At 38.3% G+C, this 26508-nt stretch overlaps 1 protein-coding gene across 2 annotated transcripts in view; it reads left to right on the plus strand.

Moving 5' to 3' along the window:
- KIAA2026 (KIAA2026 ortholog) overlaps positions 1 to 24723 on the plus strand; it is a 54643-nt gene extending 29920 nt beyond the window's left edge. For both annotated transcript variants that reach the window (XM_030004243.2, XM_030004244.2), the window contains 4 exons: positions 772 to 861; positions 14172 to 14287; positions 17997 to 18184; positions 20357 to 24723. In XM_030004243.2, coding sequence (XP_029860103.1) covers positions 772 to 861; positions 14172 to 14287; positions 17997 to 18184; positions 20357 to 23997 — 4035 coding nt within the window. In that variant the 3' untranslated portion in view covers positions 23998 to 24723. The remainder of the gene's footprint in view (positions 1 to 771; positions 862 to 14171; positions 14288 to 17996; positions 18185 to 20356) is intronic.
- The last annotated feature ends 1785 nt before the right edge of the window (positions 24724 to 26508 follow it).

Raw genomic sequence — 26508 nt, forward strand, 5'->3', positions numbered from 1 at the left:
TAAATTATTTCAACATGTTTTCAGTAGTAATGAAAACATTTCCACCTAAGGGTGTTCAGAAAGAAGCAAATCTTAACATATGATAACCTGAAAGAACCTAACAACTTAATAATTTCCAGTTTATTAACTTTTTAATTGCCCTAAATGATGGTAAGCCCAAACCTGTAGATTACTTTTGTTTGACAATTTTTTCAAGAAACTAACTTCCATATTCTGAAAGGAAAAATGTAAAAAGGATTTTTTCTAAGGGCAGGAATAAGAAGAATATAATGCTTTTTCAAAACATAGATAGGTAGGTAGATTTGATAGACATGGCTAGGTTATCTTTCAGTAATACTCTGTGTAAGCCCATAAAGTTATGTTCAGGAAAAAGTTGTAACAAGTGTAATTAAGTTGTAACCGCAGCGTAGTCCAAAGCTACTACTCTTTAATTCACCGGGGAGTTGTTTGGTACTCAAACCTGTTCCAACTCATTACTATACTTGAGACAAATTTGGTAGTTGTCATTTACAGAAGTTTTAAGAAAATACCTACATTTTGAAATGGAAGCTTACAGGCAGAGATATGGTTTATGTCCAGAGAGTGAAGTATTTTCTTATTAGGTTTTCTTCCTTTCAAAAAGTCCTATTTTTTTACATTTAAAAATGCTATAAGAAAATAAAAATCAAATGATGGCACTAAGTAATAACATGTGCTTTAGATTTTATTTAACTTCACTGTACATTTTCCAAGTCCCACATTACCAAGTGTTTGTGTTCATTTGTTTTTTAGCTTATTTGCACTAATCTTGATGAACTCAGGGAATTAATCAGAAAGATTGAGAATGAACTCAAAGATCTGGAGGACATTAAAAAGAAATCGGTATGTGACATTAAAAGCTTTCTCTTGTATGGGTATAAAACAGTGCCAGTTATTTGCTGAGGCATGTCAACTGAAGATTTTATGCCTGTTCAGTAACTGCATGAAGCCTCATAAGGTTGATGCCTGGAGACTGTAATCTTAATCTTCTCTGTATATAGTGCTCTGTTCACAATGTTTTTATGATAAGTAAGTTCAATAACTGTGTTAACACTTTTCACTGCCAAAATAAAATGTGGATAGTAGTAATACCTTAGAAGGAGTAGTTCATTTCTACTAAACATGTGACCATTCTTCCCTGAGGACAAACTCTTACCCAACAAGCAATTACAGGATAGAGTTCTCATATCTGCCTATGCAGTGCTGATCAGATCTTCCTGTGAGCTGACTCTTACGTTGCTTATTAGGATTCCTAACTCCTTTTGTTTGCAAGTAAGTTCTTAAAACTGGCTTTGCTTAATTTTTATTCAAGTAGGTTGTACAGGAAATTATGTTATCTGGCTCTTGATACCAGATTGAAATACAAATTCTACCGATGTACACTGGATCACTTGGTCTATGCAGTTGAAAAGCTCAAAAGAGTAACGATTAGACAAGAGAATCCAACACGTTAGCGGTTTTGTAGGAGGCAGTGATTCTCATCAAGATGGTGGATGGTTTTAAATACATGATTAGTACTCATTTAAATGGACCTCTGCAGCCGACTCTTCTTATTACTTACTCTTTTTCATTGCAGTTTAATAAAACCTTTGGTAGGCATTTCTGTGGCATTTCTATGAACAGTAATAGTTAAAAATGTCACTTTTTCTATACCTCAGAAGTTAGGCTGCTAATTTCTGTGAATGTCTTTAGTCTCATGCAGAAACAATTTATGCTTAAATTATTTAAATAGGGGAAAGAGAGATGGTAGGCAAGAGGCAATATAAATTAGGACTCTGAAAGACAAATCTCAGTGCAGACACTTAGCATAATAGTTGTTAAAATACCAAAAGGAATAAAAACAGATTTAACTTGAAATTATTTTGTAGTTGCTAAATTGCAGATTGGTTTTATGATAAGATTGTCAAGAGGTTATCAGAAAGGCTATGTCAGCAATAGAAGAAAAAGCCAAAAATGAGAATACACATCAGCATATCAATAATCTTAGTATAGGTGAGACTTTTCGTCTACTAGTAAAACCATACCAACAAGACTTCTTCAAGGGTAGACAAATGCTAAATATGTCATAATTGCTCTTTGAACTGAAATCTGATAATGTCATTATGTAAATAAGTTGCATGACTTCAGCAGGAATACTATGTTTAGTTCTAATCACACCGTCTTAAAAAAACCAAACACTTAAGTACAGGGGAGTTAAGATACAACTCATTCAGCATTGAGAAGTTGTGAGGTAAGGCCAGTCTTTCTGTGTGCTTGTATAGATCTATCAGATCATGATTCTGGGTCTCTAAATGCTTGTATTATTAGAAATTTTATGTAAAGAAAAAAGGCTAGGATTAGTTGCTGAAGAAGTGATAACAAGGAAACAGTGAAGTATTGATTTTTAAAAAATAATTAACAGGCAAATTTCATATTCACTTTTAAAAAATACAAGTAAACAGATGTTAAACTAGATGAATAGTCAATAAACTTGACTCTCTAAAATGAGGTTTTGTTTTGCAAGGGAAGTCATTATTCATTTTTGATGTCTAACACCATGTGTAATTAGGTTAGATATCTTAAAAACTGGAGGAAATGGAGATTTTCATTCTTCAGCTATGGCACAAATGACAGTGGCAGTTTCAGAAGCATCCAGAATAGAGTTTGTTTCAGCTTTTCTGAAGTGCCTAGTCTATTAAGTAAAACACTGTTCTAATTTGATGATGGAAATTTGACCTAATGTGAAAGCTTCTTTTAATATGATGGTATTCATTTTGATGCTGTTCATGGACTTCTTTCTTGTCTTGACCCAAAGATGGTGGTGTTCTTACTACTTCATGTTAACTTTATTGATTTTTGTTTGCAGTAGTGACCTAGGTGAAGCCATAGGAATCTTTCTTCTTCATGACTAACCTGCTAGGTAATTCCAGTTTTAGCAGTTGTTAGCATGTGCTACTGAGAGAAACTTTCAAGGCAAGCTTTAAAGCTAGTGTTAAATACTAAAACATGTTAGAAATACAGCTTGTCTAATTTATATTAAGACTTTAAAGTATAACCTTTTTCTTAGTCCTAACTGCCCTTTGTTTCCTAGGAGACCATTCTGGAGTATGTAAAAGGAATTCCTTCTCCAGAACTTGGAAGTACTGGAGGCTGTAATGAAAAGAGCTGAGCTGTAAGACTTCTTTAACATGAGTAAACTTACAGGTTTCCTGCATTTTCTGTAGGTAGTTGGACTGGTTGTATCTGACACTTTTCAGAACATCAGCTTGAGCCAACAAATGACATGAGAGATTTTTTAGCCCAAACAAGTTTTGTTTTGGCAGGTTAAAAGCAAATTAGAACAGGGTTATGTAATGGAAAGGCATGGGTAATTTTAAGTGTAGGCATTACTACCAGTTTCTTCTACAACAGTGAAATAATAAACCTGTTGGAAAGGATTTTCACTGTTTGGTTGATTAAAGTTTGGTTCTGTACTCTTTTGTACACCTGTATTGTCTTTTGAATTAGCTATGAGTGATATTTTTCCATTTAAAGTCTTGCACTTTTGCTTTATTACTAGTGAGTTTGTTGTAACAATGATGAGATTTGCCTTAGCGCCAGTTTGCCATAATTGTTCAGAGAGGAAAATGAAATTTGACCTCAGTTCTTTAATTTTAAACAGAAGTTCAACCCAGTCTTAGTATTATCACTTCCCAGACTGCTTTGCAGTTGAACTCTAGCCACAGTTCTGAAGCGAGGCTGCAATTTCACATACGCGTTCAACTGACATAAGCCACAACTGCTGCCAAATAAATAGTTCCTACTCTCTGTGTCTCTTGCAGCTTACATGTTCTGTGCCAACCCATGAGAGGGGGGAGCAAAATTCTTTGTTCAGCTGCGTGGTGAAAGAGTTGGTCTGTGATAAACCTAACTACTTTTTTACTGCTGCTTAGGTGTTTTGTTACCCAGATCAGTTTTCTAGTGCAATTTATCATGCAGTTGCACAGATACCTATGCTTGTGTTCTGCCACAGTTTGAGGGGTCATTGTAAAGACAGGAATGAGCATGTGGAGCCAAAAGAAAGTGGGACTGCTTTTGACATGAAAAGTGCTATTTTGTGAAGTTGCATGTGATATTCCAGTCAGGGGTGCTCTAAAAAGTCTATCCCTTCAGCTACTGAACAGTTCCTCTCCTTACCACCTACTACATTTCAGGAGGGAGAGGAGAGAGTAAGTTATCAGATCTACTATTTATGAGAGTGCCTGATTGGAAATCAGAAAGCAGGAGGTGCAGGAAGGGGAGTTGAAGGACTTGAGTCTAATGCTCTGTGCACTGCCTAATGAAAGGATGGAGAGTGGCTCCCTAAGGAATGTCTAAGCTAGAATGTCTTCTAGCTTTGGTATGTTCCTTAGGACATGTGAAGTGACATCCTTTCACTTTAAAGCAGTGTGAGTAAAAAGTAGAGTAAAAATGGAATTAATAGAAAAACCCACAGAATTTACAGTAACAAGAATTAGATTCTGGTAAAAATTATGTCTGTTTTGTTGCTAATACTGACATAGGTAAGATGGGGGAAGTTACAAGCAAATTATAAATCTGAAGTAGAACATATTGGCTAAAAATTCTAATGAGATTTTATTGCATTTTTACCTCATGTTGGCTGAAAATTTAGACTATATATAAGCACGCAGTTCAGCTGAATGTGAACTCCTAGAAATTTGCTATAACTAGCAAATTGATCAAGACATGCAAAGTAGCCTAATTCCACTTTAAAAGTCTACTTGCACCGGTATTGATGAAAAAATAATTTTGACAAACATACATGATAGTGAAGCATTTTGCCAATATATTTAGGATAACATAATGGCTTTGGTCTAATATATGAAATTTCTTTTATGAGAAGAGATGTCCCGATCAGTATGCAAGGTAATAACTATCAGTTTCTGACATTTTGGATCCGATTTTTCCCTGTTGTCTTCTGTGTTGGGTAAAATCAGTGGGAGTTGCAGAGTGAATGGAAATCTCTTTACTGCCTTCCAGATAATCAGCTATTCTTGTGATCTGAAGTCATTGGTTTTTTGTGTGAAACTGTTAATTAAGCTATTCTGTAGATCAGTTGTATGTATTTAACTGTTGCATATCATAGCAGAAATTGATTTTTTTTTTTTTTTTTTTTAAATCCCTTCTTGTGGTTGTGTAGTATGAAACTGACAGGATTGCAGATACTTGTATCAAACAGTGAACTTCAGGCTTTTTTGCAGATGTCATTTTGCAAGCTGACTTTGTAGTAAGCATGTTTATTGTAAAATGAACTGGGTTTTGACAAGGAAAGTTAATTCTAGACCCTGTCCTGATTATGTTGAAGCATAGATTGGCCTGGAGAGAACATAAATGTTGAAAGATTCCTTGTTTACTGAAATGCAAGACTTTATTTTGTTAGCACCACTGGATTTTAATAATTCCCTGCAAGTCTGATTGGTAAGCGCATAGCTGTCTGGGGAGTGAGAATGGAGGCTGAAACCCAGGATTCCCACAATTAAGTTGACAAAGTTAACGGGCAGTACCTTGCTGAGAAGGAGACCAGACTGTTCCCACAGGGAGAGAAAAGTCAGACAGAGGTGAGGGGAAGGAGAATTACTTAGTCAAAGGACACCAGCCAAATTCACGACTAATTAGGATTTGGAGAAAATGCATTGAAAATTTTATTGTTTTGCAGAGGTCTGTAACACGCTGATGTTCTTGACTTAGTAGAAAAAACCTCCTTTATAAAGATTAGGGGTTCTGCCATCTTCTAATGTTATTCCTGAAGGTACTAACTAGACAGTTTTACTTCCAAAGACAGGTGAATGTCTTTGTCTATCTTTGGGAGTGTATATATCTTTTAAACAGGCGAATCGGAAGGGCTGAAAGCAAACTCAGGTTTTCTCCAGCTGTAAGTCCATATCACCTGCAGAAATATGTATTTTGGAGTGCACCTGAAAATTCGGAGTTAAAAACCCACTGGTTCATGTCAGAAATATTTAGAACCTCAGATATAAATTCATTTATAGGATACCGAGGCTATCCAAAGGAATACATTGGGCCAGTATGGAGCATATTTTCTGTGTCTGCTTTTTTTTGAAATTGCAAACAGGCTGCTGTTAAATTTGTTCATAGGAAGTAGAAGTATCTAAACTAAGAGAAGAGGCTGTTTTCTGGGTTTTTTTAATTGATTTGCTACACTTTACTTAGAAAAATGTTAATATATGGCAAAAATAATGCAAAATGGCTCATTTACTAAATAGAAGTTTACAAGGTATTTCCTCTGTGTACAATAAAGAAATGGGAAATATTGCTATATGCTTGAAAATGTCTGGTGGGGAAACTGTATTTAGATAAGACTGTACGGGGACTTCCTAAGAATGCTCAGCAGAAATTCATGTAACCATCAAAAATAGACTAGGGCTCTTACTAATATTTTAGTGAATCGGACCTCAACTTTACAAAAAATGAAGTGGAAAAACTTACTGTGTCTTCTCATTTGGGCCCTGTGGAAACTTAATTATTACTGGGTTAAATCTTCTTCACTTTGTAGCAGGAGGTGGACTTTCTTCCCCCCATTCCTCCCTCCTCCTGGCCTCTTCCCCACCTCTCCAGGGAAATATGTACCATGCTCGAGACTTTTGCATGTAAGGAGTTTTCAGTTATACTTGTTTTCATCTGTATTACTACATATATGTAAATGTACATGCAAACAAATAACATAGTCTGAGAGGTCTGTGTTTGCACACACATTTGCAGGTTTAAACTGCTGATGAGATCCTTATTCCAATAAATATTTAGGATAACAAAATTTTAATAGACCTGCTTGAAGTCTTGCAGCTGAAACATTTTCTTTTAATTTCAGCTTAGTTTCTGTGTTTCTATGCATCTTCGTCTGTAATGTATCTAACATAGTCTCTTTTTCCATTCTGTGTCCCAAAAACTTGATTTGTACTTTAGTCACTTCCAAATAGTTTGTTATTGCTTCTCTCTGGCTTGCCTGCATCTTTTAAAAACACTGGTATGAGCCCAAAATGCTGAATTTTGAGTCTGAAATTTACACATTTACATCCATACAGTTTGTTGTACTTCTGAGGAGAGATTGAGTATGTGCAGCTTTTGGAAATCCAACCAGCTATTTAGTTGTCAACGAGCTATTTAGTTGCAAAGTATGAATGAATAAAGCCAATTTTAGGCTTCAAATTTAGAAATCTTCTGCACATTAATTGCTTTTTCTTCTCTGGTATTTCTGTCTTCTGATTATCTCACTAACTTTCAATATTTTTGTCCCAGTCTTCAGTATTTCTTAGCTCCTCCAGTATCTCTTTTTCCATCCATATTGTCTAGTTTTTTCACACCTATTTTCTTGTAGCTTCCTGTCATCTTTCATGCTTTTCCTTGTGTGGCAAGTCCACCAATAAATGTTTGCTAAGAAGCTTTCCTTAAGCCACTTTTGTCATGTACCTTTCTACAGTTCCAAATGTGAAAGGGTGAATTCTGCATCAAAGATATGAATGTGTACTGATACATTTAATCTGGAACGTTTTTGTCACAGAGATACTACTGTATATTCAGAACATTTCACAGTGCTTTGGATTTTGGTCAGTTAGTATATTATTTTGAACAAATTGTTCAAGGCATTCCTGTCAGCACACAGTTATAACAAAACAGCTGATATTAAGATGTTCAGCTGAAGAATAGAGAAATACTTGTATATCCGGAGTTGAGAAGATGCAAGATTCAGCTGTATGAAAGGGTGTCAAGTAAGATCCATAATAGCTTAACAGACCCAGCTTTTTTGTAAATAGTTTAAGATACTACATACATCCAGTTTCTTCATGAGTTACAGAAGTATAAGTTAGTTAATATCTTGAAGTTCTTTTAATGAAGGGTAAAATGTGACAGTTCAGTGCCAGATAATTTCACTGTTCTGAGTTAGGATCAAAAAGATAGTAAGAGCATGCTGATAATAAAGTTTCTCCTGTGCTTTTGTGGTTTATATGTTTAAAATAAATGTGGCAGATTAATTAGCGCCATGATAATTGTGTAGTAATTTTGCCTAAAGAAAATTAGAACGTGTGGCTAAATGTCTGAATGAAAAGTCATTTCATAGTAATGAACTAAATCATGAGATAAAGACACTTTCAGTAGCAAGAAATTTATTGCTTTTTTTTTTTTTTTTTTTACTTTGTTTGCAATGTTTAATAAGAGAGTATGGGATACCATTTTAGGATATAGCTTGGTGTGATCAGATATCTAGGTCATAGAAGTGCAAGCTGAAGTCTTTTTTAAAAAAAAAGTTTGAGGGCTGATATATGATATCTTTTCATTAGTTGCTGGTAAATGCTCAAAAGTAAAATTAAGAGATATCATGACTGAATTTGTTTTATAATTTCCTACAAGTAATTTTTCCTGACTATATTCAGTCCCAGTCTTCAAATAACATCAGAGGCTAGCTGTTGATAAATATTTATAATATTCAGAATGACATTGCTGAAAGTAAAATACAAGATACTGACTTTCAGGAACTTTTACTGTAGCAGATAACTCTAAGCATTTTCAGAATGAAAACACTTTCAATTATAGATGAGTTTGTATAGTATGAATACATAATCTCATCATGCAGTCTTACCCAGTCAAAACAGCCACTGAAGTAAGTGTCTGAAATTCTAGTATTTGGCCCATAAATTGCTTAATAAGAACATTCAGTAGCCATCCATATCTGAATTGAAAAAGTTATCAATCTCTTTTCTTTAGGTATCTGATGTCCAAAGCAGCTGCAGATCACCAACTCCCTCTCTGTGTGACATCACTAGAAAATGCTAGACTGGTGATGTCACACATACCACAGAACCCCGCTGCAGAATGGAGCGGGCCTATTAAGGGTAAGGTAAGTTTTCTCCCTCCACCACCACCCCTTTTCAACAATATTGCATGGTTTTATAAGATTTCTAATCTTTATTTTATGTCCCTGGGATATAAAGTAAAGATTGAAGAAAATCTTATAAAACTGCATAATATTGTGGTGTTGTGTGTGTGTGTTTATTTAAAAACAAAACAACCCCCCATATAAAGTTCAGTCCTTACCCCATATATCCATATCCTGGCTCCAGTCTGCTTTGGGGTTCCATGATGAGTATGCCAGAATAGTGTATGTTGGGGCATCACGGAGAGTGGAGTCAGCATTTCCTGGCTGCTCTGGATGTCAGAAACCTTATTTTAAAAGGTAAGTTTTCAGCTAACAATGTGTTGAATGTCTCTCTGTGTTTATATGTAAACATTCAGCACATTTCTGAAATGTATTTTTATTGTGTTTGCATTTTTTTAAATTTACTTGTTGCTTAACGCAGCTGAAAGTCACATTTATACTTGTCCTCTATCTAGGCCTTTTTTCTCTTTTGTTCTGTTGTTAATACCTTATCCTGTGTTTCTAGAAAAAAATAGTGTTTTGTTTGTCACTACCTGGAACAAGATGGTAATTAAGTTCATTTAATATCTTTATCAACAATCTCGATGAAGGGATCGAGTGCACCCTCAGCAAGTTCACAGACGACACCAAGTTGGGAGGGAGGGTTGATCTGCTTGAGGGTAGGGAGGCTCTACAGAGGGATCTGGACAGGCTGGATCGATGGGCCGAGGCCAATTGTATGAGGTTCAACAAGGCCAAGTGCCGGGTCCTGCACTTGGGTCACAGCAACCCCATGCAGCGCTACGGGCTTGGGGAAGAGTGGCTGGAAAGCTGCCCAGTGGAAAAGGACCTGGGGGTGCTGGTCCACAGCCGGCTGAATAGGAGCCAGCAGTGTGCCCAGGTGGCCAAGAAGGTCAACAGCATCCTGGCCTGTATCAGAAATAGTGTGGCCAGCAGGAGCAGGGAGGTGATCGTCCCCCTGTACTGGGCACTGGTGAGGCCGCACATTGAGGGCTGTGTTCAGTTTTGGGCCCCTCACTACAGGAAAGACATTGAGGTGCTGGAGCGTGTCCAGAGAAGGGCAACCAAGTTGGTGAGGGGCCTGGAGCACAAGTCTTATGAGGAGCGGCTGAGGGATCTGGGGTTGTTTAGTCTAGAAAAGAGGAGGCTGAGGGGAGACCTTATTATAGCTCTCTACAACTGCCTGAAAGAAGGTTGTAGCGCGGTGAGTGTTGGTCCCTTCTCCCAAGTAACAAGCAATAGGACAAGAGGAAGCGGCCTCAAGTTGTACCAGGGGAGGTTTAGATTGGATATTAGGAAAAATTTCTTCACCAAAGAGGTTGTCAGACATTGGCACAGGCTGCCTGGGGAAGTGGTTGAGTCACCATCCCTGGAGGTATTTAAAAGACATGTAGACATGATGCTTAGGGACATGGTTTAGTGGTGGATTTAGCAGTGTTAGGTTAACGACTGGATTTGACGATTGTAAGGGTCTTTTCCAACCCAAATGATTCTGCGATTCTAGAAGTCAGAGCAAAGGTACAGAAGCAGTGGTCCTGGGAATGTAAATTACAGACCACATAAGAACATAACTCAGTACACACCCAAGTTAGCTACTGGATATTTCTATTTAAATAATCAGTTAGGAATGCAGGCTCTTATCAGACTTAGAATTAGCTCAAGTAAATTGAAGGGGAACAGTTTCTTTGCACATCTATTAAGAGCAAGCTCTTCAGTGATAAAGACTGTTTTTACCACTAAAGTACTGTCTTGGGTTGATGTAGTTGGATAATTTTAGTTCATGTCTACTAATAAGATCCTGCTGGATTTCATAAACACCAGAAGGCAATGCATCCAGATCTCAACTTCTACAGACCCCTTGTTGACAAGAGGACTGAACTATGGGGCTGTAGTAGCTATTCCTTTGTACTAACACTGCTGTTCGGCTAAACCACTCCTCGTGGAATTTCCTGAACAGCTATATTTTGATTATGTTGAGTGAAACAGTCATGGCTACTCTGCTGTGGTCAGTTCCTTCTGTGCCATTAGATGTTGCATTCCATTTATTTGCTAATCCCATAACACATCATGTCATACTCAGAGGCTTTTATCTTTCACCATAAGGAACCATGCAGTCAGTGATTGAAAGGGATATTTGAAGGTCTCCCCACCTTGAAGCAGGACTGTTGTCAGTGCTGCATTAAGTCATCCATGACCTGACTAGCCAAGTTCTGAAAAAAAGAAAGAAAATGGGGATTGAACAGCTTCTCTGCACAACCTGTTCTAATGCCATATGTTTCTGATGAAAATATACCTTCTAAGGTCCAGCCTGAACCTCCTAAGCTTCAGTTTGTAGATTTCTCCTGCCTTACATCATTTGGTATCACTGAGAAGAGTTTCCAGTGCAGACATTTGTAAAGGCAAGTTTATTATCTGTAGAAATTAGTAGGCAGCTATGTAATGCTGAGGTAGGCAGTTAAGAGCTTTACCAATTATTGATTTGCCTTCCCCCTGCCCGGAAAAAACTCCAGACTGTGTTAGAGAATGAAATTGCATAGGAAAGTTAATGCTAGATTTTGTAGTGAGTGTCTTAAGGTTATAGACATTTTTTAATCCCTTCCTTTTTACTATTTTAATATTTAAGGAATAATAGCAGATCATTTGTGTAACATCTGGGCTTTGCAGAAATCTTATGTATTTGCACAGAAAATCAACTGAACAACAATAATTTAAAAGATAAGGATCTCCCCACCCCCCAGTCTTTTTTGGCCCATATTCTGTGTCCTGACTGTTTCTGAGGAAAGAAAATTATTCTCATGGCTTAAATTTTTGTATGTTTCCACTAACAGGTATATTGTCAACTCCTAAATCTCAGTAAGAAAAATGAGTAATTGGGATACAGGGAAATATTTAATTTACTTTTTTTAAAATTACATTGCTATAATATTTGCATTAAAATTTTTTGGAAGCAAATATGGAGTTTTCCGAGTTTATATCCAGAGGACACTATTTTTGTTAAAAATGAGCTCTAGAATTCAGAGGGCAGGGGATTGGTTTATTTTTTTGTTCATTTTTGTAAGCAAGGAGAAGAGTGACTCGTTTTTGTTGTTCTTTGAAGTGTTAATGAAGACAGTAAAGTCTTGAAGTCTGCTCTTGACTAAGCCTTCTACCTATGTCTGGGTATTCAATGCATGTTACAGTTACCACTTCAAAGTTTACTCAGTGGTCAGCTGATATTTATCTAGCTCATAAATACTGGGTTTTTTTCTACTGAAGCCAAGATCGTAGCTTTATTTAAAGACAAATGTCTCAGAAATGAATAATTTCTTGTTGTTTTTACTCTGTAGTAATTTTTCATATCTTTTTAATACTACATTTTCATACATCCCATTGTTTGCTATATCGAATGGATGTACAGCATTTCTATATCCTGATAGTAGTGGCAGTGTATATTTTTGCCATTTTGATTTTTGTTTTGGTACAATCCACTAATACTGTGTAGTATATAAATTCATCCTTTTAAAACTGTGAAATGTTTTGTATATGTTACAAGAAAGATAAATCTGTGCACATAATATCCTTTCATATGTTAGCAATTAATTCTGTTGACTGCTAACATTAGGAGGTGATACCAAATGCCTTGGTAGGCTACAGTATGCACAAGGCCTGTTTTCTGTTGCAGTGCTCAGTGGCACGTTTTACGCTGCAGTGCATTACATGTGCAAATATGACTGGCTGCAAGTGACATTAGAAATTAGAATACAGTTTGCTGGCTTGTCTGTGTGGTCAACAGTGACCATTATGGGGTAATGTGACATAATTTCGTACTTAAAATCCTTGCTTTTGTAATTTTAATTGAAGAATGATGGAGTAGCTATTCAGTTTGTTATGTAACATGTAAATGCTTATCCATAAAAAATAGATACCTGGTCTTCAAAGAAGCATTCAGCCTGACTGATCTTGCTGTACATTGGAGAGATCTGCTGAAATATGTAGAAAGGAATTACTCCAAAGTCCGTAGAAAAATCATTATTGTAGACTGTTGAAAGGCAGCCATGTCAAGCTTTATGCAGCTTGTCCTGCCCTACATTTCTTGGTGTGCTGGACCACAGGAAGCTGTGAAGGATATGAGCTCTCTTGAAAGCTAAATATGTATATGAAATAAATAAGTTCCCAAGTCTTGCTTCTTTTTCTTGCAGAACCCTAGTCTTTCTACTGTCTTGCATGCTCTCTGACAAGTCAAAAGATAAAATCCTCATTTATGTAAAATGCACAGAATTAGTAGAGTGGCAGAAGTACTAGAGTATACCACATCTCTTTCCATAGCTGTCACATGTGTATGCAGTGTTCAATCTTTTATGTAATAAACTAGAGAATAAAGTTTTGGGAAGAAATACTTGTAAGGGGTATCTAAGAGTGTTAAGAGATGTGTTCTGCAGCATTATGGCCACCATGGTTGTGCGGTATATATGTGTATACATGCTAATTGTCATTTCCCAATGTATTTTATCCTCATTCAGCCTTTCCAGCTTTATTAAAACATGAATTCTTCATGGAAGATCATAAGATTACATGTAGTAGTTTGCAAAAGGAAACCATTTTTAATTATACATTTGAGTTAAAAGCTTAAAGCTTTTATGTTGGAAAACTGGTCTCTGCTGCATATTCTGTTACTTCATAAATAACCAATTTGCAAAAATTTCTTTTAAAAAAACATTTTATCTAGAACTTTGAATAAAATATAAAAATGTAATGCAAAAAAATCTGTCTTTTATATCCCTAAAAATTGTAGTAAATTGTTTTTGAAAATAATAATAATATAAATTATATCACTTATGTTAAATGAGATTATGGTAAGATTTTCTGTAGAAATTTTATCTCTAACTATTAAAAGTGTACAGACATGGTTGGTTTCCCTGACCTGAATGGATTACTACCTATGTTAGTTACTCATTTAAGTAATTTTAAACACATGATATGCTCATAGGATTCTGTTTCAGTTTTAAGTTTGACCTGTAGAAAGTGAACATCCTTGCAGTATTGCTTTTTTAGCTCGGACATTATGTGTCTGTAGTATTAAAAAAAGTAGAAGTATTAAAGTCTTACGTAGGTTAAGGGTAGGTGTAACTGTGAAACTTACTAATATTTTCCTCCAGTTATTTTCCTCGTATGCTGTATTAGTGTACCAGGATTATTGTAGTATTAATACAACGTAACAAGATTCAAGTCTACTGCAATGATAAATAAATGGTATTTATGTTTGCAGGGAAGATGGTACCATCGGAGGCAAGCAGTAAAGGAATTGCATGGTACATTGTTACGACTGCTTAATGAACTGTTACCATGGGAGCCAAAGCTAATGAAAGCATTTCAAAGAAACAGGTAATTAGCTACTCTTTTTTTAACAGTAGTGCATGGGATGGAAAACAACAAAATTCACTTTTTAAAACTAATCAATAAGTTGGCTTCTCAAATAAATTAAATGAAAATACTTTGAGGAGTGAGGGACTGGCAGTGCTTTAGTTGGAAGAATTATTTTATGTTCCAGACTTACTGTCTCTAAATAAAGTTGAGTTTAACCCCCTAATATTTTTTTTCCTCTAAAATGCTCTAGAATTCTTAAGCCTGCCTACAAATAGTTGTGTCACAATCCAGCTAGGATTTGTATTGCTGTTTATTTGGTTAAGAGGTGCTGAAAACCTGTGTCTAGAAAGCTAGACCAGGGCTGCTTAGAATACTTCGTCAGACTACTTACTGTCTAAAGCTACCTAAATTGGTTGGTAATGAATTCTGCACAAAGCAATTCTTAAAACGTTGTTTTAAGGTCTTTGTAACTCTATAGATTTGAAATGCATCTGGAATGAGGTGTGTCAGAGAAATATCAGTGAAGCAGTGACTGATTTAAATCTTGTAAGGGCAATTATTAGTAGCAGTGAAGATGCTACGCAGATTTTAAATCCTGGAGAGACTGGATGTTGACTTGGTATTGTCATTGTGTCTTGAAGCTTGGTGCCGTTGTTGTCAGTTAGCCATACAGCTGTTGCTATAATCATACCTTAGTTTTGCCACATAGACATTTAAAAATCAAGTAATGATTAGACGCTTGAACTCTGTGTCAAATGATAGGTAAAGTTAGGGAGCTGCTTAAATGTTGAGTATGAAGGAAGCAGCTTACATAGTTATGTGGTACAGAACTAATTCTGAAAAGTGTAAAAGGTATTATGTTAAAAAAACCCCAACAACATAGCACCAAACACAGTGAACAAATAGAATTACTAAGAGTTGGTTCTTTAGTAGCTCATTTTACAGATATCATGCATGAATTAAAGTCCTTATTGGAAATCTAAGATGTTTTTGAACATTTTGCTTTAAATAATGGACCAAAGTACAAATTTTGCCTTTTTTGTATTCCTTTCTATTCAAGTTTCTGTTCATTTTCCTTAGCTGTTCATTTCTTTCTGACTGTAGCAATTCAGACTTCTGGAAATGTGGCAGATAGTAATACTATTAGAAAGGATTTCAGTTTTATCCTTTGTGTAAATTCTGCTGTGAAATGGTTTGGTGCCCAGTATTTGTTCTTGTTTGTTAAATGTGGTTCTAGAATACAGAAGTAAAACTGTCGTATAGAGTATGTAGAAGTACTAAATATGAGGTGTGCCTAATACGAGTAAATTTTAGTCTGGAACTGGGTGGCAGGGGTCTTGCATGTATGTGTGCCGGTAGCTAGAGAAGCATGCACTTAGAGCGGAGGATAATTTCTGACATTAATTTATATTTCTTAGGATGTATGTTTTAGGCTGTAACCCTAGTTTATTCAGCAATGCTAGCCTAGGTATTTCCGTGACATAACTGTTTGGACAGACACATAGTATACCAGGGAACAGCTCCAGCTGAAAAACAATCTTTACAAATCATGGGGAGAAAAGAGAGATGGGTGAGAGGAGGCTAGATCAATGTCTTGATCTGGTTCATTATGGAGCTGCTAGGCAGCTGTGTAGCGCCCATTACAGTGGTGAAGAATGGCATCATGTAAAACGGAAAAAGCAACTGAGTAAAGATTGCTTATGCTGGTGTAAACAGCAGCACCACCACAAGTCTAGCTGCAGTTGCATTGTCTGTAGGGTGTCTCAGCCAGCTACTAACATCTACTAATTGAATGACAGTGTTGGCCTTCTACGTTGTCAAGGGCTGGGCAGAGCTCCTTCCTTCTGTGCAAGACCTCAGTATGCAATAAGAGTGTGGAGTTTTCCTTCCTTCCTTTTTTGTTGTATTTAATTAGTAGGAACACTCTTTATGATCAAAATCCTTTTTTTTTTTTTTTTCCCTTCTGAAAGGTCCTCTGGTCTTTTCAGAATTATAACAGTATAATTTTGAATGGTATTTGAATAGCAGCAAGGTTTGAAAGGAAAGGTTACTTGTGCCCACTGATCACATTTGTTCACGGCCCCTCTGGCAGAAGATCCTCAAAAGAAAAAAGGAAATTCCCATCCAGAAGCTTTAGTACAGTAGTGGTTCTCTAGTGTCCTCCTATGGTTCCACAGCGTCCTTCTGTAGTTCTTCCACACCTCGACTTCAAGCTCAAAATTCTAATGACGGAGTTGAAGTTTCATCCAGACTACATCTTGATACAGACTTCAAGGTTGTCTTCTCTCAGTGTCGAAGCTGTGAGTAAACTATTAGGTCTTACTGACCCTGACCAGCATCACCTGGGCCTCCATCCACATCACCTGCCCATGGGCCCAGGATCCCTATTTCAGGTCATTCTGCAGCCTTCAATCTCTGCCTAGGAATGCCAGTTTTCAACGCAACTACAGCAGTTACCCTGCCTGGCCGTGGGTCGTGCTGATCTGGACTGACCCTCAGACTGACCTTGGACTGGCATCATCACTGTGGACCTGCCCAGAAATCACTTGCCTGGGTCCGGACCCTGGCAGCTATCACTGGACCTGATCTTGATGTGAACCTGTGAATTGACTTCCCAGCTTGACCTCAGACCTGCCTCAGCAGTAGGAACTTGCCTGTTGATCTGGGCTTTCAGTTGAACCCAGTTAGCACTCCTAGGCCTGCCCTGCTCCCTCATTCAGGGGTGGTGGGATGGCATAGTGTCTGGTGAGGCTCATGCCCTGCTATCTGTGACATCATGTTTGGCTCCTCCCTTTCCATCCTTTAGGGACCAGCTGGCCATTGCTGCACTCAATGCAAAAACTGTTATTTTAATGCATAAGAATGGGGAAATTTAAGATATTATTCTTACTGTCCTAAGGGTTAGATCCAGACTAGAGTCTAGATTCTATTCCACATAAGGTGCTAATTGCTGTAATCTATTTATTTGTTTGCTAAATAATCTTCCTGGATATTGTGTTGGTTCCCATCAGCTGAATCCTGGGGTTCACTGTATTTATACACTAAAATACCCCCTAGATCTCATCTAAACAATGGCTTAGAAGAAGGGACAATAGAAATATGTAGCAGTTTAGGAGTATCAAGGTAGGTGGATGTGTTTCTGAATGGTGTTCAAATGAGTAAAGCAGCTATGTATGTCCATCACATGCACATTCTTTAGTGGAGCATGAGCTTATGGAAAGGACAGTGGTAGCTGCTCTAATGGCCCAGAGATAATAAGGTTTTTGTAGAGGAGAAAGTTACATTATGGTCCCATACCTGGGCCAAAAACTTGATGCATTTAAGAAAAACAATATTTACTTAATTCTGTAGTTGGGGTTGCCTTCAGAGGGAAGAGTAGACTTGTTACAGTTAATACTCAAGTCCATACAAGCACATCTGTCACAACGCAAGATGAAGAAAGAAACAGAAGATGGATGTAGTAAAACAGTGATGGTCATATTTGACTCAGTCTTTTTGTCTGTTGTTGGGGGACTTAATGACATAGATTTCAGTTTTGGTGAGGGAAGGGACATCCCTGTCCCTTCACATTTTCTGGGTTTTAGAGATTTGCAGACAGAGCTACCATGAAATTTTTTGAAGGGCACAGGCAATTAATTCTATACCAACTTTTTGTGTGGCAGCAATACAAATAAAAATGTTAAAAACAGTGTGGTTCTTCAGTAAAGTTAGTTTTGTTATTTTCAAGGTCTAGATTGAAGAAGGACTATGATGACTTTAAAAGACATCCAGAGCATGATAAATTTACCAGAGAATTGTGGAGTAATGATGAAAGTGAAGTTGATTCTGGCAAAGATTCTTTTGCAGTAGTATGCAGTAAATCTTCAGAGCCTGTAGAACATGCAGAAGTTCCCCAAAAAGATCACCCAGACAATGGTAAGCATTTACTGGAATCTGATAGTTTGAACTTGATTCAGGAGCTTAATTCTTCCAAGTGAGCTTGTGTCCTCCTTTTTACTGTAAGTACTACTGTGATAATATTGAAATAGCTTGTGATGCACATCTGACGGATGTAGACTAGAAGAGGGCAGATGTGACCAAGATGAAAATTCTGATTAATGCTAGTTTTTGCCATTTTTGTGATTAACTATTCCTGTGATAACATAGTAGGCCTGCTTGGAATTTACGCTTATGGTGGGTTGACCTTGGCTGGCTGCCAGATGCCTAACCAGCCACTCTGTCACTCCCCTTCCTTAACAGGACAAGGAAAGAAAATAAGATGTGAAAGCTCATAGGTCAAGATACAAACAAGGAGATCACTCACCAGTTACTATCACAGGCAAAACAGACTCATTTGGGGAAAATTAATTTGATTTATTGCCAATTAAAAATAGAGTAGGATGCTGAGAAACAAAGACAAAAACTAAAACACCTTCCTCCCCCCACCCCATCTCCACCTTCTTCCCAGGCTTAACTTCATTTCCAATTCTTCTACCTCCTCCCCTGTCAAGCAAGTGGCACAGGGTGGATGCAGATTGGGGGTTGACGTCAGTTCATAACACTTCATCTCTGCTGCTTCTTCCTCATGCTTTTGACCTGCTGCAATGTGGGGTCCCTTCCATGGGATACAGTCCTTCACAAACTGCTCCAGTGTGGGTCCTCTCCACAGGCTAGAGTCCTTCAGGATAAGACTACTCCAGTGTGGGTCCCCCACAAGCCACAGTTCCTGTCAGTAGTCTGCTCCAGTGCGGGCTCTCCATGGGCTGCAGCTTCCTTCAGGGTGTATTCACCTGCTGTGGAATGGGGTCCTCAACAGGCTGCAGTGTAGATAGCTGCTCCAGCTTAGTCCTCCATGGGAAGGGATCAACCTGTATCACCATGGTCTTCACAGGTTGCAAGGGAATCCATTCCAGTGCCTGAAAAACTTCTTTCCCCTCCTTCACTGACCTTGGTGTCTACAGGGTTTCTTCTACATTTTTTCCTCACTCCCCTCTGTCACACTCTTCTGTGCAGCATGACCAGCTTGGCTGACAGGCTCAGCTGTGTCCTGCAGTGGATCTGTTTTTGAGCCAGCTGTGTCTGGCACAGGGCAGTTCCTGTCCTGTCCTCACAAAGGCCCCCCCTGCAGCCCCGCACTGCCAAAACTTCAGTGGATGACCCTCCTGTCCACCCAGCACCCCTGCCTGCGTTCTGGGCCCTCTTATCCAGTTCATGCATCCCCTGCTTGCTGGCTGGTCCAGCTCAATGCTCAGTGTGAAACATGTGGCACTCACACCCTTGTCCCACAGGCACCCCATACTCAATAGTCCACCTGATATGCCAGCCCAGACCCCAGGCCCCCTGCTCATCAGCTAGTCCAGCTTGAAGTTTGCCAGTGAATACACACACACTGCCCCCATGCACACTGGATTTGGAGAAGATACAGATACTGGCCTCCCAGCAGCTGGCACCAGGCACATAGGCTGTGACCCTCTGCTCTGTCCTTGCAGCTCCCCCCTCCTCTGCACATCCCTTCATGTGTTTGTATAACTCTACTGATTCCCTCACCCCTCCCAGCCCAGTGTCCAGGATACCCCCTGGTTTACAGTCATATCAGTTGCAAAGTCCAGGTTGATCTTCCTGGAAGGGGCACCTGCAGTTTCTTAATAGCCCATCACTTGGTGTGATTGTTGAGGTTGTTTCTTGTCATTGTGCAATGACAATGATTGTTTCGTGTTTTGTTCAATCTGTGTCTCTGTATATTTTTTTCCTGGCTTCTCCCTTTTTCCCTCGAGGTAACCTTGCTGGAATAAACATTTTCACATTCTCACATGCCTTCATCAATTAATGTGAATGACCAGATTTGGTTTTCCTCACTGTCTCCCATGCTGGTTGGGTTTGTGTCCCTGTATGTTCTTGTTTATGACTTCCTCCTTTCCTTATTACCCCCTTTTTTGCATTAAAAAAGGATCTTGACCAGATGCCTTTAAAGAAGCAGATATTCTCCTTCCACATATCCTTACACTTGCAAACTAGCATTTTGCCTTTAGCTAGATGCTGTAAAATTGTTACATAGAGGTATTAGTTGCAAATGTCTAAAACACAGTTTCTGTTTTAATATCCTTGCAGGTGAAATGAAGCTATTAGAGATGAATTTACCTGCAGGAAAAAACAGAATTCTGAAAAAAGAATTAACTTCTAAAGAAATACAGAAGACACTGCCCAAATGTGTTAAACGACAGTCCAAGCAAAATAGTTGTCTGGATCAAAGCACTAATGAGCTTTCACCAAGGAAGAAAGCTAAACTGAGCGCTAATGATGCTGTGGTCCAGAGTTCAGAAAGTAGCCTGCAGCCAGAGAGTTGTTTGACTGAGCTGAAACAATTTGAAGGGTCAACTCTAGAATTGTTTTCCTTGACAGATCCTGCAACATCAGTATCAAAATTTCTGAAAGGGACCAAACCCATCCAGGCCTTGCTTGCCAAGAATACTGGGAACAAAGTGACCTTAACAAATCAACTGTCACCTCCCCCTGGCATAAATGTATCTACTCCTGAAAAGCCAGTTTTATCACCTTTGGAATCATCACTGGTAAAACCAGTGTTGCCCTGCCAGACCAGTTCAAACACTCCTTTACAAATGGTATACAAAATGCCAAATGGCTACTATGTACCAGTAGACCTTCACAACAGCTCTGTGAAAATTCAAATGCAACCTGTGATTGACCCTAAAACTGGAGAAAAAGTCATGCAACAAGTTCTTATTTTACCTAAGAATTTTCTTATTCAGCAGAAGGAAGGAAAAATTGTGGCCAAGGACATTCAGTCACTGCAACAAAAATCATCTGAGCTGCAATGTACAACTTTACCAGAAATATCAAATGTCAGTGTTTCTTTAACACCTCTTGTGGTAACAGGCCCTGCAAATGCTACCACTCAGTCACCTAGCACAATTTTTAACAAGAATATTACCCACCCATCACAAGTGACTGGTCCCATGAACACTACACAATCATTGCCAGCTGTAACTTCAGCAGGTAACTTACCATCATCAACAATTAAGGTGAGCCAGACCGAAACTGAGCAAATCAAGACTACAGTTTCAACTGCCACATTCCCTGTGTCTTTGACTTCACCTACTCTTTCCACAGCTAGCCAGTCTTTGATATCAGCAACAGTATTAAGTGGGTCTACAAACACTGTTTCTGCCTGTCACAGTCTTGCATCCCAGCAGACAGCTGACTCCTTTGAAACTAGGCAAGAACTGAAGACGGTGTGTGTAAGAGAATCACAATCTATTCTGGTCACGACACGAGGTGGGAACACAGGAATTGTTAAAGTGCGAACAAATCCAGACCAAATTTCACCTAGTAGTTTATCTTCTAGTTCAGTTTTCACTTACGCACCTCAACTTCAGGCCTTTTTTGTGCCAAAAACCACACCCTTATCATGCTCTACTCTTCCATCTGTAGAAACGGCCATGTCTGGTCTCCCACATATTGGACAATCATCTGTTTGTGCATTTACCCCCTCAACAGCTTCTTCTGTTAACATTCCAGTTTTCCCAGCTGATTTTACCCAGGCAATGGACAAGAATATGAAATTCACATTACAGCAGCCTGTTGTTGGGGGCACTTTGGGACAAGTAGCGGAGAACTGCTATGTGTCCTCTCCTCCTTTATCATCCATTTCATTAGCTAACGGTTTGATGTCAGCAACTCCAAACAGTCCTGTTAGTGTGACTAGCATTGGACAAAATAACACTGCCATAACTCCAAATTCTTCTGTACAGCAACAAGGTGATACTAAAACTACAACAAATCGTGTTATACAATCTGAGTCTAATTCAGCAACATATGGAGATTTAATCAGCGGTACTCCAGTTCAGAAACTTACATTAGTCACAAATCCACCTATTTTATCACCCTGTGGGGCATCAGGAGTCAGTATTATACCCTCTCTGGCATCCACTGGTATTAATGCTCAGAAGTTGGTTTTTATTAACACACAAATTGCCAATGGCCCATCAACCACCAATCTAGTTCCAGAGTCATTGAAACATAACCTTCCTTCTTCCCTAAGCAAAACCTTTGTTAGTGCCACAGAGCAACCACAGTTGGTTCTGATCCCATCTACAGTGGGAGCACCAATAAGAATAAATTCATCACCAACTATTGCTCAAGTAAAAGATGTGAAAATTGGACTAAATATAGGTCAAACCATTGTAAATACTAAAGGCAATGCACAGCAGGCTTCACCAGTTAATATATTGCACTCTGCCATTTCTAAGGGAGAAGACAAAAAGAGCATGGGCTTGGCGCTGTCTTTGACAAGTACTAGTACTTTGGTTCCTGTTCCAAGTTTTGTGAGTCAAACTGCAGTGTCAGTTAATGAATCTGTATGTGTTGCAACAAAAGCTGAAAATGCCTTTACAGTAACAACAGCAAATGCATGTGTAGAATCTGTTTCAGTAACATCAAGTGGGACTTCTTCTGGGACACAGCCCCCTATCTTGATTGGTGGAAATGATCCCTCAAGAATAAGGCCAATTCTGGGTAATCGACTGTGTACATCAAATATTGGAAATACTGTGGGTATATCAACTGTGAAAACAGGACATCTTGCTTCATCTGTGCTGATTTCAACAACACAACCAACAGTATCTCCTCAAAACTTAGCATCTGCTTTGCAATTTCCAGTCATTAGCTTGCCTGGATGTGTAGCCAGCCCCCACAAAGTGTTACATACAGTTCCTCAGTTGGCAGCAGTTCCAGCTCCTCCTCCAGTACCAAAAAGTCAGTTGCCCACACTGCTTCAGTTTCAGTCATCAGGAGTTTCAGCTGCTATGCTAAGTAATGCAGTTGTTCACAAGCCTCAGAGTGTGTTGCCCCCTCCATCACCAAATACAGGTAAAGTCATTAGTTTTCCCAGTTTTTCTTCCCTACAATGCCAGCAGGTGCCTCCCAGTACAGAGAAACAAAGTCATGCTTGTACTTGTGCTTCTACCGATCAGATGACTGCAGCTTCACCAACTGTAACAAGCAAGGCAGGAGGTGAGCTGAATGAACCTTGCATTCAACAGAAACTAGTCATTAACACCTGTATGCCTTTGGCACCTGGAACTCAGATAATGATTAATGGTACTCGTTTTGTTGTTCCGCCACAAGGCCTTGGAGCTGGCAGCCATGTTCTTCTTCTCTCTTGTAATACAAAACAGACTCCTCCTTTAACTATTAAGCAAGGTCAAGAGGCTCAAGGTGTACAAATTGTTAATCCAATAACCTCAAAAATCATGCTAGCACCGAGTAATTCATTAAGTTGGCAAATACCAAAACATCCTTTGAAAAGCTCTACAAAAATTGTGAACTCTTTTGGGTCTGCAGATGCTTTACCCATTGTACATGCAACACCCCAGATATTTAGTACTCCAGCTAGCTCATGTACTCCACTGTCTGCAATGCCACTGTCTCTGTCTTCAGTGGTAAAATCTCCTGTTAATGTTGTAGCTACATCTTCTGTGGTTTCTGCTGTTCATCCTCTGAACTCTCATATACCGAGCAACACTTCAGTGTTTCGCTTAGACACTTCTATCAAAAAACTGTTGGTCAGTCCAGAGGGAGCCATTTTGAATGCTTTAAATACTCCAGCATCCAAAGTTTCTTCGCTGTCTTCATCACTGCCTCCTGTTGTGTCCACAAGCAGAAATCCTACCACTGTCTTCCCTGCATCTCAGTCATCTTGCCTTGATAAACTTGACAAAGCTGCATCCTGAATTTACTGCAAATGAGCCACTTTGAAATTTTGGGGTATTCTTCTGACTTTGGAAGTTGTAACTATTGAATAATTTCTTACATTGTTTGAAACAGTTTATTTACTTAAAATTACTTAAGATTACAGTTCTTTCCTGTTTACCAGTGGGGCTTAGGAAGAAGAAAAATGTATTTGGTTTGTCAGAGAGAAGTTTTCAGAGAGCTCTTTAGTAAAAAGGTCAGAAATGACCAATGAGTTCATTAAACATTTTAGTTTGGAGAAGTCTAGCCTTTTGCACATGTTCCATCTTACCGTATGGACTGTTTACCAGTGTCTTTATGACAGTATATATCTCCTTTTTATTTGTCAAATTTATTTTTTATTTGTTTCTGTAAAAAAAAATATTTATGCATTGTAAAAAATGCAATCTATGGTATAGAATTGTACATATTCATTAATTCCTAACAATCTGTACTAAACTATATGTACAAAGAACTATGCTGTCTTATTTATGTTTTGTTTACATAATGTATAGTTTTTTAAGTATTTTAGTAACTTTGGACCAGTGTACTGTTTAGCAACAATGCAGAAGAATCTGCATATAATAAATCAAGTTGCTGTACTGCTTTGTGTTGGCAATAGTTTAAAAGTGCGTATATCTGTTACATCATGGCAGAATACATACATATACATGTTCCCACTTAATGCAGATGCATCTCAGCTTTTGGAATATAGTAGAATGAAATTACTTAATCTCCGCTGCTTTTCTTTGTGGTTTACATTTCACATGATTTGATGGGAGTTGGAAGGAAGGCCATCTCATTGATCCTCCTGATACAGGGTGGGATAACGTATACGTCATCCATTCTTAATAAATGTTTGGTTATATTGCCCAAAATCTCCAGTGTTGTGGTAAGGCTAGAAATGGTTTGCCAGACACCAGTTTAAGTCACACTGGTTGCTGTTCAGGACTACTATGTTTTGTCATAAAGCACAGAGATCTGTTGAATACTTCATTATTCTCTTTTTTACAGTCCAGTATGCATTTCCACGTATCTGCTAACTGTAACAAGGTCACTCTTTCATCTTCTAGCCATTTTTTTCACCAGTCGCACTTTCTGGATCTGGTTTTTTTTGTTTTGGTTTGGTTTTTTTTAGCTTTTAATTGGTCTGTCTGGAAGAATAGTGCTAAAACATCACACAGTATTAAAGGAGGCCTTATTAGTGCTTTGAGTGGGAATAATTCACATATTACATAGACCTTTCCTTATTATGCAGTGTATACACTATTTGTTGGCTTATGTTCACCTTTTGGTCTGATAAAACCCTTGGGTTATTTTCTGCAGATCAGAGTTCACAGATGCCTCCTGCAGTGTTTATGGAAATAGAGGTGGGTTTTGGTATCTTTTGAGACTTACCATATAAAGAAAGGGTGCCCATCTAGCAGCTCTTACTTTATGGAAGATGATGATTTTAGAAGTGCTGTTTTAAAATCTGAAGTCATAGTCTCTGTTAGTTGCCTGGAAGATCAAATCTTAGGCGGAACATCTTTGTATGTGGGGGATTTTTTTGTTGGTTTTTTTTACAAAACTGAAAGGGAAGATTTCAGAACTCACGAATGTTAGTTGCCTTTTTAATAGCTATGACTTCAAAGGGGGATAAAAGCTTACATATCTGTATTTAGCAGCGTTCTTAGACTAGTGTTCCTCAAGATGAAGCTTAAGCTTTTGCTCCTCATCCTATCAAATTTTCTCCTTCCCTTCCCTGTTTGCTATACATAGTTTGGCAGTTTGGATTTGGGGTTCAAGAATAAGGCCACAGCTTATTCCCTCTGTTGGCTGGCCTTCATACCGTTCTAAAAAGTAATCTGGTCGCTAGTTAACTAGAATTCTGGGAAAGTGGAAGGAAGAAAAGCTTGTGCCTTCCATAGGTACCTTCCCTTTCTGCACTCACTAAGAAATTTGAACTGGCAAATTGCCTCTTTCTGGATCAGCAGTCTCCATCTTATCTCAGGGCTGGGAAAGATGGAAGCTGTCAGTTTTGTTTTGAGAGAAGGTTTGTTTGTATTTTAGAAAAAGCTACCTGGTACACTTTTCCAACTTCTCACTAAAGATGTTATGTAATCAGCTTTGAAGACACCTCGTAGTAAGTGGTGTCTGCCTGCCAGACTTTACAATATTAAGGCTTTTTAAATCTGACAGCATTTTGCAGTTGAATGCTGCAGGTGATTTTTCCAATAGAGGAAGATGGTAGAGAATGGGAGTTTCTTCATGGAGATTTTACATACTCTAAAACCATATATACCAGCAACAGATTTTATTTCCATTTCACTAGTGGAACCTTGGGACTAACTTGGATTTTTCTCTTCTCTTAAATGGCTGGTTTTGATTTTTATTTATGTTTGTTGTAAAGTGAGTATCTACATTGTTTGGAAAGCTTGAGACTAGGTTCTACTATCGCAGGCAACCTGGATAAAAAAAAAAATCTTGCATGACATTTTTCCGTGTGCTAATGTAGTAGAAAGATTTATGCT

The sequence above is a fragment of the Aquila chrysaetos genome, chromosome Z, assembly GCF_900496995.4.
Source record: "Aquila chrysaetos chrysaetos chromosome Z, bAquChr1.4, whole genome shotgun sequence".
Classification (NCBI taxonomy): Eukaryota; Metazoa; Chordata; class Aves; order Accipitriformes; family Accipitridae; genus Aquila; species Aquila chrysaetos.